We start from the raw sequence: 13,208 nt of genomic DNA, 5'->3' as shown, positions 1-13,208 counted from the left end.
GTGAACATCAGAAAGATCAGGTGACTCAATGTTATTCAGATGTTATCTTGAGATATGATGGGTATCAGATCAGACCTGTGTTTTCAAATGATGGGATCTTTAAAATTCTAAGAATAGACTAAGGATGGGATAAGCTGGGCACAAAACACCAGCCAGGCACCTCTAGTGTACACCACAGCATTTTAAATGAACATGTGAGTATTCACAGTTAAAGTTTGAACAAAAACTCTAGTAGGTTTGAAAAGAGGGCAGAGTGACATCTCCAAGGTAACTAAACAAGTATCTTTTCTCTCCTGATTTATTATTTTGTGCAATTAATGTACCACTTCATTAAAATATATGTTTGAATTGGGCAGTGTGCCAGAAAAGATAATGAACAAAACAGATAGAAACAATCCTGTTCCATGGGATTTATATATTTTCACAAAGAGACTTCAAGAGTGTTCCTAAACTGTCAGATAATGGCAAAGACAAGACAGGCCATCAGATACATGGGGGAAAGGTCATAGGTTTTTAATTAAAGGAACAACATTAAACAAAAATCAACTTCTCACTTTTGTTTGCTAAATAAATTCAAGCAGTTGGGTGGCTCAGATACTATAATTTCTCAATTAAATTTTATTTGCTGTTTAAGAGAATAAACGCCAGCCAAGAACACATTAAGAATTACCTATGCCTGATGACAATATTTCTGATACAGATGAAGGGGAAGATAGTTTCATCTTTCTATAAACTCTCAGAAATATGCTCAGATTCATACATACAATAATACTGTTGTTGCCAAACTAAATGCATGGGCTATTAAACTATATCTCTTCTTAACCTGGGGAAGAAGCCTTAGTCTCTTTGGGACCAGAAGGTATTTTACAATATATCCTATAAAGCCCAGCTATGAATAGACAAGCTAGAACAGATAAAACAGTCACAATTATTGACAAGACAGTGATAGTGACTCTTCTTTTTGGAGGTGTTGGACCACTGTCAACACTACCTCCATACCCTCTGTGCAGGCAGAAAGGCAGGGACCACCCATAGTCACAATGACAGTGATGTTTGTTATTACAGATCCCTTTCCTATTACAAGTCTCAGGAAGGCAGGTGTTCGAAACAGACAGACTGACACACTTTTTGTGTATGCAGATCTTTCCTATTCCACAGGTGGTGCCATCTTTCACTTCACCAACATCAGGTACACCCATCCCCAAACAATGGCCGGTACTCCAGCAGGTGGTACCATTGGCATAAAAGTTCTGCAAAACATAATGAGCCTGGGGATGGTGAATGTCTTCCACATTTTCACATTGAACTCTACCACAAAACACATCTGACATTCTACATTTTAGGAATACTGTGCCATTTGTGCCACAATGGCCAAACCTGTTTCCTTGTGAGTTGATTTCTTTGTAGCAATTATGAGATGCGCTTCTTGCACCTTTGCCAAAAATCTCCCTGCACTGTTGGTCATGGCTATTACATTGCTTTTGATAGCAGTAGGCACTGGCACCACAGGGGACCCCATCCTGTACATATCTATCTTCTGGGCACTGGTGAGATGTTCCATTGCACCATTCTGGAAGATCACATTCATTGATCTTTGGTCTACAGAGTTCCCCCGGCAGCATGAATTTGCAGTCTTTGCAACAGATCCCAAAAGCACAAGCAGCCCCAGGCCTCAGAGTACAGTTTAAAAAACAACAGGGATCTTGTTCACATTCCCGTACAGATCCACAGTCACACTCTTCTTCACTTTCAACCATACCGTTCCCACAGCGCTTCACCAGAAAGCCTGCCCCTGGTCTTGGATGATTGTACAAACAAGTTCCTTGGCTTAAAGTGGTGTTCATAAAATCATTATAGCTGCAATTGGTGAATCTCTCTGCTGGCACCCTGAAAGTACTCATGACACAACCTGTTTCCCCACAAGAACAGGATTCCTCGTCATGCTCCATACCAAAAGTATGGCCTAACTCATGGGCCACTGTGTTGGCAAAAAGAGACCAGGAATCCCCTTGGAAATTTTCAACTCCACAATCAAGAGGAGGACGACATACTCCTGCAACATAGGCTATACCAAGTATGCTTATCATGGAGCTTCTGATGAAAATATGGGCTGCATCATGGTGTACCTGAGAAAGACTGATTTGTTTCCAGTGAGAAAAATCTTCTAAGACTTGATATATGTTTCCCATTGGGAAAATGTTTCCTCGATTCCATATCTCAATGCCAACCAGAGTCACGTACGTATCCAGCTGCTTGTACATGGAATCTACCATGTTAACAACAAGAATCACATCTCCTCGCACCTTTGACAAGTTTTGTTGAGAGTTTGTGAAGAAATCATAGTCTACCACTATGGCCAGCTCCAGAAACCATGTGTGAGGCCAGAGTTTTCCATACTTTTGCTTCATAGCTGACTTCTCAACCTCTTCAAGTCCGAAGGGTTGGTATGGCAGTCTCTTCTCTGTTAAACCACATATCGTATGTGGAAATTGTGTCTTGTTATTATTTAATGTATAGACTAGGTGTTCAAATGTGCTAGACTGTTTGACAGGTTCAATTTCATAAGAGAAGCCGCTCATTTGTAACACTCCCCGAAACCCCCCATTGCAGGCACTGAAAGCAACTAAAGACTCAGGGGCTCCCTCTACATAACCATGATAGTAACAGTCACTAGGGACAAAGGGGTAATCGCTGAGGGGTGTGTGTTCCTCTGTGTAGGTGAGCACAGGGAAATGAGTAGAAACCAGCAGCTTCTTGACTCGCATATGGACAACATGTCTGCGGCCCCCCAGTACAAGGCTGTAGGAGAGCCACTCTGAATTCTTTGCACCTCTGGCCATGCTGGTCACCTTCAGAGGGATGACCACTTCTGGAGAACTGAGGTAATGAGTGGACCTAGCCTGTGAGAGGTCTATAGGGGATGGAAACCCCTTAAGCCAGAGCAGCAAAAGAGTGACTCTCATGAGTGCTCTAGCATCTGCACCTAACATTATGAAGCCATCCATCCAGAGCAGAAAAAGACAGGGGATGAGACACTCCTCTTCTGGCTCTTCCTCTGGAGCAGGCCAGAGAATGGTGCTGCCATGTTGAGATTGGGTCCTGGCAGAGTTGGAGCATCAGAGTCACAATGCTGAAAGTGAAAACAAGAGAGTGCTTGGATAAGGTGAGGAAGTCAAGTGAGAAAATACCAACTTACCAGTCAAGGCGATGGTTTGGGATTTGGTTTCAATGAATGGGATGAAGAGTTCTGGGGTAAGGGTAGACAAGATAATATTGGCCTTATGTTGGGAACTATCAAAATACTAAGATAAATACTTATACAAGTAGCTTAATCCTTATTGGTGGTATGAGAACATCCACAATAAAAGGAAAAGCAAAATTAGGAGTAAAGTGTGACTATATCTTGAATTTTCTAGCATAGTTTTAATTTACAGTTAAAACTGGAGACATGAAAAATAATCACAGCAATCTGTATATACATTTGTATCAGTCTTAGGATTTATATGGATTGTTCTCTATTTGCTGTCTCCTCGATGAATTCCCCTTGGAGGAATGGATGTATGCCTATGTATACATGTATATTTATGTGTATATGTATATACATACACATATAGCATATATACATATATGTGTGTATATACATATGTATGTATAGCATTGCATGGTCCTTACCTACAGGGTTTATAACTTTCATACCTAGTATATTTCTATGGACCACAGTTGTGGTAGAACACCTTAAATTATAAATGAATGTTACTTAAATGATTAAACTTTAATAATAATAATTTCAGAAGAGGGAAAATTAATGAAACTCTAAGGTTATGGCAGAAACATGTTCTCAACAGTTCCTGTAGAAAATAGTAATATCAAAAGAAAATGTCTTCAGAAGGAAAATGGGAAAATATGCAATTTAAAGCCCCAAGTACTGGTTATGTGGTATCTTAGGACTGCTGTGAAAAAAATCTCAATTTTTTTCAAAAACATATGCTTGTGAAAATGAAAAACTTCTGCATCTGATATACAGCCTCACTGACATCCATTTCTTATTCATTTTTTTAAAAAAGGATTTATATATTTAGAGAATATAAAGCACAGAATGAGGTGCCAGATGTTAGGGGGAAATCAAAATATAGAAATTAATATATATTATCAATTTAGTAACAAAATTCATAATAAGAACATAAATAAGCTTTGTGAGGTCTCTAGGGTTGTATGCGGGGTTTGATCTTGAACAAAATGCTTTTTTCTTCTTATTCTGAGAAAAGAGTCTCCAGATTTCATCAGAGCTTCAACTAACACAACTGAGACTAACACAACAAGCTATGTGAAAACAAGAGGAAAAAAGAGATGTTTATAATGTCCATGGATAAAAATCCAGACTTATCTGAGGTTAACAAAGTCCATGCTTCAGGGATCCTCATTGCAGACCCTTGAAGGGGATCCACAACACATTTAATTCAAGTCAATATTCAAGTTAATATCAGCATCAGTAATATGTTCCTGAGAAGAGTTTTTTCTAAACTATCAGGAACATACATATTTATCATAGTAGAATGAGAAATGCCTTTTAGCTTCATTGTAGAAAGTACAATGAAGTAATTTTCATAAAGAAAGAGACAGGAGAATCAATAATTAAACCTATTAATAGTCCCAACACTTGTAATGGAGCCTAAGGAGGGAGGTTTGTGAGTTGGAAGCCAGTCTTGGTGACACTGTGAGACCTTACCAAAAACAAGTAAATAAATATGAGAGAATACATAGTGTAAAGGTGTGTCAGATCAAATAGACATTGAGAAGAATCAAATTCCCTGGTTCTTATAATGCTGTTGACTTTCCAAATTTATAATCTGTACTAAATAAATGTTCACTTTCATACTTATTTTTGTATTTGTAATTTTGTGTCTGCTTTCTTTTTTTTTATTTTTTTTTTGTGTCTGCTTTCTTAAACATACTTCATCTTAAACATGATTCAGAATCAAAACTTTTATTTCATCTCTGTTTTTGATAAATGAACCAACAGAAGTTCCTTATAAGGATATAATTGTGTGTGTGTGTGTCTGTCTGTGTGTGTGTCTGTCTGTGTGTGTGTGACATGTCTGCACATGTTTTCGTGTGTATAAGCAGATGCACATCATGTCTATGTTAAGTGTTGTGATAGTTTGAATATGCTTGTCCTATAGGGAGTGACACTGTTAGGAGGTGTGGCCTTGTTGAAGGAAGTGTGTCATGATGGGAGTGGACTTTGGAGGTCTCTTCCTATGCTCTGGCTCTGCCCAGTGCAGAAGAGACCCTCTTGGCTACCTACAGAACATAGTCCCTTCTGTTGCCTTTGGATCAAAATATAGAACTCCCAGCTCCTTCTCCAGTACCATGTCTACCACAATTCCTGCCATGATGACAATGGATTGAACCTCTGAATCTGTAAGGCAGCCCCAATTAAATGGTGTCTTTTATAAGAGTTGCCTTGGTCATGGTGTCTCTTCACAGCAATGGGAACCCTAAGACAGATATCTTATTATTTTGCTCTCACCTTACTTTTTGTGATAGGGTCTTTCTCTTTGAAAACCTGGATCTCACTGATTCTTCTAGATTGACTGATTAGCAAGTCTCTTCCTCCTTACCACTGAAATTACAAGTACATGCCACCATGCCTGGATTTTACATGGGTATTGAGAAATAATAAAGCTAAGAGTGTATGCTTGAGTGGCAAGCACTTTACTGACTGAGCCACCAGGCCCAGGATATAGTTTCTCATAGCATTTTGGTTTGGAGTTTTTGATACACATGCTTGTTATGTAACCAAAGGTGGCCTCAAATTTTCTATGTAGTCCAGGCTAAATTCAACTAGCAGCCTCTACCAGTCTCCCATATGATGGGGTTACAGGGATGCACCAATGCGCCCAGCTTTTTATTGTATCTTTAATCTTGCTGATATGATGAATCTTACCTAAGGAGATGTGGGAAATAAAAATGCCTAACCAAATAACAATTTCCTCCTGAATTCCAAATCCATCCTACTTAATGAAAGAAGCCTGATTTAATTTTTCCTGCACTTCCATGCATTCTTTTATGTTTCCTTTGATGACAGAGGAAGAGAAGAAGGAAAGGACAAAGGGAAGGAGAAAAGGAGTCAGGGAAGACTGTGTGGGTTTGGGAAGGAGAGAGACAGAGAAACACTCCATTCTCAACCTTTAAGAAAGCCCCCCACCTACATAATTCAACTTGAACTTTAAAAGAAGTCACTTCTCCACAAATTACCATGCACTCTGACTCCATCCTCAGATGCTTCATATACCATATGGTTCTGAGTCAAGGCTCCCGCTTTCCAGTCCACAGTCAATACCAGAGCATTCATTCATTCTACATCTGACTGCACTAATTTTGACATTTTCATCACTCTTGCACAAAGTTCAAAGACAAAAACTCCTGACAGATAAAAATTACCCTCACCAAAATTTGTACCCTCATTATAGTTAATCTCTGTAAGTAAACATACATCCCAAAATCAAAAGAGCTTTTAATTACCCAAATCATAGCTATAATCCCTGTCTTTGTGTCTGTGTCTGTCTCTCTGTCTCTCTCTCTCAAACACACACACACACACACACACACACACACACACACACACACACACATCTTATATCCTAAAGAATTTACATTTCTAATCCCTCCAGCTCTTCCTTCTGAACCCACTCCTCTAGCTCAGAAAGAGCCTGAGTACTTTCCCCTTTCATTGGTTTCTCTGTCTCTTGTCTTTATCCCCTGTTGTATTTGAGCCTAGGCTACCATTTCCAGTACTTCTACCACCACATATCAAAATCTTTAATGTTGTACCACTACAGTTTCTATGTTGAACATGTCCAGAAGTTTGTGTCTAAAGCCCTGATTATATGGCGGTGCCACTGGGAGACACTGTAAACCTCCTGAAGGGGATGCCAAGAGGGAGGTCTCTGGCTCATTGGAACCCTGGCTTGTCTTCTTCCTCTCAGCATTCACTCCCCGTTCTGCTTTTCATTTCTAACCATTCCCATCTGGGCTGAGCATCAGAGGCTGCTCTGATCATGAACTAGAACCTAGAAAACTCAGACCTAAAATAAAAAATTTTCTCCTAAGTTTCATTATTTGGGTATTATGTTACAATGACAGAAATATAACTAATTTACCCATTTAAAGTATATATTGTAGGGGGGAGACTACATAGATCAAGTCAAATTCCTTATTCTTTCATTGAACCTATTATAAAAATAATTCCCAAACAACACGATTATCAAATGTTTTAAAAGGGAATGTACAATCTGAATTGGAATCCTGTGGCTTCATTCAACATATATCCAACCCCTCTGATACCTTGCTTAGTTTCATTTTCCTAGAGACTGTATTCAAACTTCCTTAATGTTCTAAGAATTCTTGTTCATGTAGTCCATGTGGAGATAATCTGTTCTCATCTCATTGATATCACAGTAAATTTAAATCATTAGCCAAGCACACTTCATCTGAATGCAAACTATTTACAGTTTTGTCTGTTCTAGGTTTGCTACATGAACACTGGTTTGTCTCAGTCTGAAAATATTCTTTCCATTGACATTCCTAAAAGATCCTGGATCCATTTGACAAGGATCTTTGAAAAGTTGGAGTGTTACTCAACAAGACACCAGCAGCACACAAGACAACCACAAATTTTTGTTGTTTTGAGACAGGGTTTAGTCTGTGTAGCTCTGGCTGTTCTCAAACTCACTCTGTAAACCATGCTGGCCTCAAACTCAGGGATCTGTCTACCTCTGCCTCCTGAGTGCTGGAATTAAAGGCATGAAGACCAGCTCTGACATTAAAAAAAAACCAAACAAAAACAAACAAACAAACAAACAAAAACACCTTTATAAAACCCACAAGCTCAGAAGCTCTCTGGATTAGCATCCAGTCATCACCTCTGGATTCATTTTCTGTATCTCTCTTGCCAAAGGGCCCCTTTTTATAGAGTGAGTGTTGTTGAGGATGAGAGAGAGGATGAGAGCACATAGAGTCAGAAAAGCAAATCAAAATCAAAGACAAATGCTATGGAGAAGGCTAGGGAGCAACCTGAACCTACATCCCTACATCTGGAGCTTAGCTTTAGAGCATGCAACAAGAAGAAAAGAAGTTCAAAACCCATTGCAGAAGACTCCCTGCTGTCCGACCTAGAACTACAGAGACAACAGGCTATCACTGTACTATTGAAGTCGAGCCACAGCTGCCTATATTTCACAACACTGTTAGCAGCATCTTCCCTCACTTACTGTATAACTCCCACTATTCCAAATTCCTCAAGACCGGTATCCTCTTCTCCCTTCTCTAGCATCCCAGCATACCATGCTTCATCTATCACTTAGATGAGCATCTGGATGAAAGTCTGATGACACACCTGCACTGATCCATTCAGAGAGTTGTGACATCTAATGGGCCATGATGTACATTTTTTTAAAAAGAAAATAGAACTACCAGAGGGCATCCCTAAAAGGTCCCTATTGATTCTCACACATCCTGTGTCACATAGGAGTAGGCAAGTTGAATGTGTGCTTCTTGAGTTAAAAAATCAAGGAGAAATGTCTTTCAGGATGGTCACTTCATAAGTCTGTTTGAATCCACACAGTACTCATCTCTCTTCTACTTCTTCATTGCAGTGTCAGTGGAGAAGTGATCCTTCCCTAGATTAATTTTTAACATTATTATTATGGGAGTCTGTGAGACACAGGAGGAATATGGAGGTCAGAAGGCAATTTCATGGAGTGGGTTATCTCCTTCCACCTTTCCATGTGATCTGAGGATCTATCTGTGGTTATCAGGCTTGTGTCCATGTGCCTTTGCCTGCTGAACCATCTCACCAGCCCTCTTCTCTCAATTCAAGTAGTAGCCCTTTATCTTCTGTTCCATATTGTATTTCTGACACACCTGGGGACTAGATCTATCAATTTTAATTACTTCTGCTGTATCTTCATCTTCTATGTTGCCTGCTCTTTAACCAGCAGTTAGGAAAATCAACCAATTCACCTAGATTTGCTCAGAACTAACCTGGTTTTAAACCCCAGAGTCCTCCATTCCCTTAAGATATCCCCTTAGCTCAGACAAACTACAAGCATCCCACCCTCTACCTCCTTTCTGTGCTTAAGCCACTCATATTTAAAAGGAAAGAAAAGCAAAAATTAAGAATTTTTACATTACTCAATAGACAGTTGTAGATAAGAACTTACACAGAGAATCAAACTGGGTGAATGACATAGCATCAGAAATCAGTTGTTGTCAGTGGTCCCTTTTGTCAGATGGTTTGCATAATCCTTATCAGTAAACAGAAGTTTGCAGTTGTAACTATAGAGAACAAAGAAATCAAGCCCCTCCCTTACCCCCTTTGTCCGAGCTCATGGCGAAATTCTAGATCTAGCTGCTTAGCAACAAGGATCTTCACTTCCATATAAATATCAACTCTAGGGATTTAGCTCAATGGCAAAGTATTTGCCTAGCAAGCCCAATGTTCTGGGTTTGGTCTACAGTGTCAACAACAAAAGAAACATAAAATTATTTTAAAAGTCAAAATTATAAAGAGCACCCAACTCTAGACTATCTTCTTCAGGCCTCACTGTTTCTACACAACTTTGTTTCAGAACTCAGTGTGACTGAAGCTGGGCCACCCTCCCACTCACAGCTTTTGTCTCTCTTAGTCTTGTTTTGAGAAAAAAAACATTCAAAATAAGTAGTCAAGAAATGTGGTAGAATGTTTGATATGGTGTGTAATTTATAAGAATAGTTTAAATATTTAGTAACTCTAATTCTGGCATGGTTTCTTTTTTAAGAGTCTTATTCATTGAAACTTCCCGCTGATAACTTAATTAGCAGACCCATAACCCATGAGATAACCATAAATTAGGATCATTATAAATCAATTCTCTATTTCTTCTCAGGGAAAGATTCTGCTATTCATTCTGGTTTCCTTGAAAACTTCTCTGGAACTGTTTCAGCCATCTAGACAGAACTAGCACTTGGGTGGCTGAGATTAGAGGATCACAAAGCCTAACTGAGACTACATAGTAAGTTCAAGGCCAGTCTTCACTATATATTGAGACCCTGTCTCAAGAAAGTTTTAAAGTTAGGACTCCTTCCTAGTTTTAAAAGACATATAAAAGGGCTAGGGACATGGCTCAGTTGGTAAAGTCCTTGCCATGCAAGCATGAGGACCAGGGTTTGATATCCAATCCCCACGTAGGCACAGAAGCACAATCTCAGCATTGGGGAAGGAGAAATGAAGCTGACTGGCTAGCCAGTCTAGCTGAATTGCTGAGTTTAGTGAGATTGCTGGGTTTAGTGAGAGACTGCTTCCTAAAATAGGTATAGGGACTGGAGAGATAGCTCAGCTGTTAAAAATTCTGTTTACTTTCCAGAGGACACAGGTTTGATTCCCAGCACCAACATGACAGCTCATAACCACAGATAACTTCAGTTGTAGGGGATCCAGTGCCCTCTTTTGGCCTTCATGGATATCATGCATGCATGTGATGTATACACACAGGCAAAACACCCTTGTATATAAAATAAAAATAAATCTTTAGAAATCAAAACAGAGTGTAATAGAAAATGCCTGATATTGATCTCCAGTCTCCATAGACCTGCATGTACACCAATATATATATACACACATGTGAGCATGTACACACAAAAACAAATAAATTTAACAAGCTATAAATAAAAAAGAACTTCCTTAAGATGATAAATGGGTTCCATAAAAAATTAAAATATACATTTTATTATGGAACTATACATTTATTACTTACTAAGATTTTATGGAATTTCAAATGTCTCAGTAAAATCAGACAATGCTACAACTGTATGTACTACTCAAGTAGTCTATATATTCCGTTTACTAAGAAGAGAAAAAGATGAGATACAATGTTTCCGGGCACAGAAAGAAATCATTATTTGTAACTATAATTGTCCACATGGGAAACAACAGAATTCAGAAATGTCTCCCCTGATCCCAAGTTCCCCTGTACCTGTCACTGTGTAGTCTTCCCTTGAGCTTCAATTTAGCTCCCCGTTTGGGATGCTCAAAGTCCAAAAGGTAGAACGTACACAAGGACTTGCTCTGCACACACTGCCCAAGGCATAAGTTGTAGTGGCAGAAGAATGGACCAGGGGCTAGTGACTGTGATGGGGCCAGGCTTGCTCCTTTTATAACAACCCTCTAGTGAGGACTCAAGACATTACCTTCCAGAACCATGCCGGAACTACCTAAAGGTCCCATCTCCTGAGGTTGTCACCACCTCCCAGTAGACTACTCTACAGACCAAGCCTTTACTCACAATTCACCCCTAGTATGTACCCTTAAACTATACTCAAATGATAGCAGTGGGCTTACCCTAGTGGGCTAGCCCTTTTAGAAATAGTGCAGAGATGAGTTAAAGCACCAAGCACAAGAAGCCACTTCCCAGATTCAGAGGTAGCCAGAAATTAACCTCCAACCTTGAATAAAGTGGAGAAAACACACCTTAAACACAAAGTCAAGGAAGGGATAGCTATATTTCCTGTGGCACAATCAAGTGGCAAAATATAACATTATAAAGGGAAATCCCCAATGGTTTGGGATTTTACAACCTGGCAAAGAATTCAGGATGTGGTGCATTTGCTGCTGCAGTGGCTTCTAAAAGCAATGTCCACACAGAGAAGTTGATTGCCAGAATGGGCATGAGGATGAAAAGGGGGTTAAAGGGGCCTCAGAAATAAACATGCTGGGAGCAGGGCTGTCTCTGACTCTGTTGCCTACCTCTGGATCCCTTATCCTAATAACCCTAATCCTCAGAAGAGGAGTTTATTCCTACTGCAGTTTGATGTGCCAAGGTGGTTTAAAATACATAGGAGGTAGGTCTCTGAGGAGAAAAGGAGGGAAGCATGGGGAGAGGAGGGAAGAGGGAGGGACTAAAAGGAGTGGAAGGAGGGGAAGCTTCGATTGGGATGTAAATACATTAGTAAAAAAATAGATATGCTGAAATAAATTTATTATACATAATCAAGACTATACTAAATGTTATCTGGTAATGTCCAAAGAACATATCATTACCAGTGTTGGGAGAGAGGTAACAGCAGGAGCACTAAAAGATCTAGTGTTGACCCCCAAAACCAGAGTAGAGAGCAGAAGAGGATGCTGGGAAACCTGTTTCACAAAAGCAATGGTGAAAATTTGATTCTGATGCATAGAGGCTAAAAAGCAACAAACGTTTAACCATTCCTGGGGTAGGACATTAGATCACAACTAGCATTAGACTGCCAAGGACAGACTGGGAGTTAAAACCCGGTTAATAGAAGAACTTCGTCATCCTCAGGGGTGAAATAAATGGGGTACCAAGAAGGATCATTGCTTCATGTCTGCTCAATAGTCAAAAGAATAAATGACAGGTGGCTGAGAAATAGAAGGCACGTGTTTTCCTAAAAGGCCCCAATTTTGGACCTGAACTTGTTTGAGATATGAAACCCACTGCATGAAGAAGTGATGAGGGCCCTAGGAAAAACTATCCTGCATCACCATGACAAATACAGTCTCTTTACTAGAGCTATTTACCCTGATGACTGCGCAGGAGAAAAGGGTCGTCCACACATCTCTATTACATTTGGACACAAGATTAAGTTGATATTGCTGATCAAGAATTCAAAGTACTACGATGACCTTTCTATTAGAATAAAAGCAAATGAGGCCAGCTGACAAATGCAGTCTTAGCTATAGTCTAGAATGTGTGGGTCACAGATCTCATGGGCCCAAAGTTCTGATGATTCCTCCACCCTTCATCATAATAGACTGTCTAGATATCCCATACACCTTTTATCTAGCAATTGATAAGATCATATTAATCAAGACAGAAATGCAAGAGACAGTGATGACACTGAAAGCCTTGCTAAGACATATGAACTCAAAAGTTGGGTGACACTGAAGGTAGAAAAAGATGCTCAACAATTTGTGCCAAGGACCACAGTGTATATATCTCTGGGATTCTATAAGAGATATATCATCTGATAGAAAATTAAAAGGCAAGATATTATACATATTTTTTTTTAAAAAAAGGTCTTGTTATGCAAATTAGCTACCTGATTATATAGGTATTAGATGCTTATGTTGTCACAGAAAATACCAAAGTAGCTGTGAAGCCAGACTTGTCAACCACAGCTAGATTTTGTCAATTCCACCAAGTCCTAAG

General features: G+C 39.4%; 1 protein-coding gene across 1 annotated transcript; it reads right to left on the bottom strand.

Annotated features, from left to right (window-relative positions):
* Nucleotides 1–396: 396 nt before the first annotated feature.
* On the bottom strand, nt 397–9,350 carry Adam21 (ADAM metallopeptidase domain 21). The gene is made up of 2 exons (XM_076921798.1): nt 9,225–9,350; nt 397–3,130 (listed from the first exon to the last, which is right to left on the bottom strand). The coding sequence occupies exon 2, from the start codon at nt 3,003–3,005 to the stop codon at nt 819–821; it is 2,187 nt and encodes a 728-aa protein (XP_076777913.1). The 5' UTR covers nt 3,006–3,130; nt 9,225–9,350; the 3' UTR covers nt 397–818.
* Between the last annotated feature and the right edge of the window lie 3,858 nt (nt 9,351–13,208).

This window comes from Arvicanthis niloticus, chromosome 23, assembly GCF_011762505.2.
Source record: "Arvicanthis niloticus isolate mArvNil1 chromosome 23, mArvNil1.pat.X, whole genome shotgun sequence".
In the NCBI taxonomy this organism is placed as follows: domain Eukaryota; kingdom Metazoa; phylum Chordata; class Mammalia; order Rodentia; family Muridae; genus Arvicanthis; species Arvicanthis niloticus.
This window is presented reverse-complemented; position numbering and strand designations above follow the sequence as displayed.

Coding starts and splice junctions, on each gene's coding strand:
- Adam21 (XM_076921798.1), bottom strand. CDS start 3,005: ATGGATGGCTTCATAATGTTAGGTGCAGATGCTAGAGCACTCATGAGA.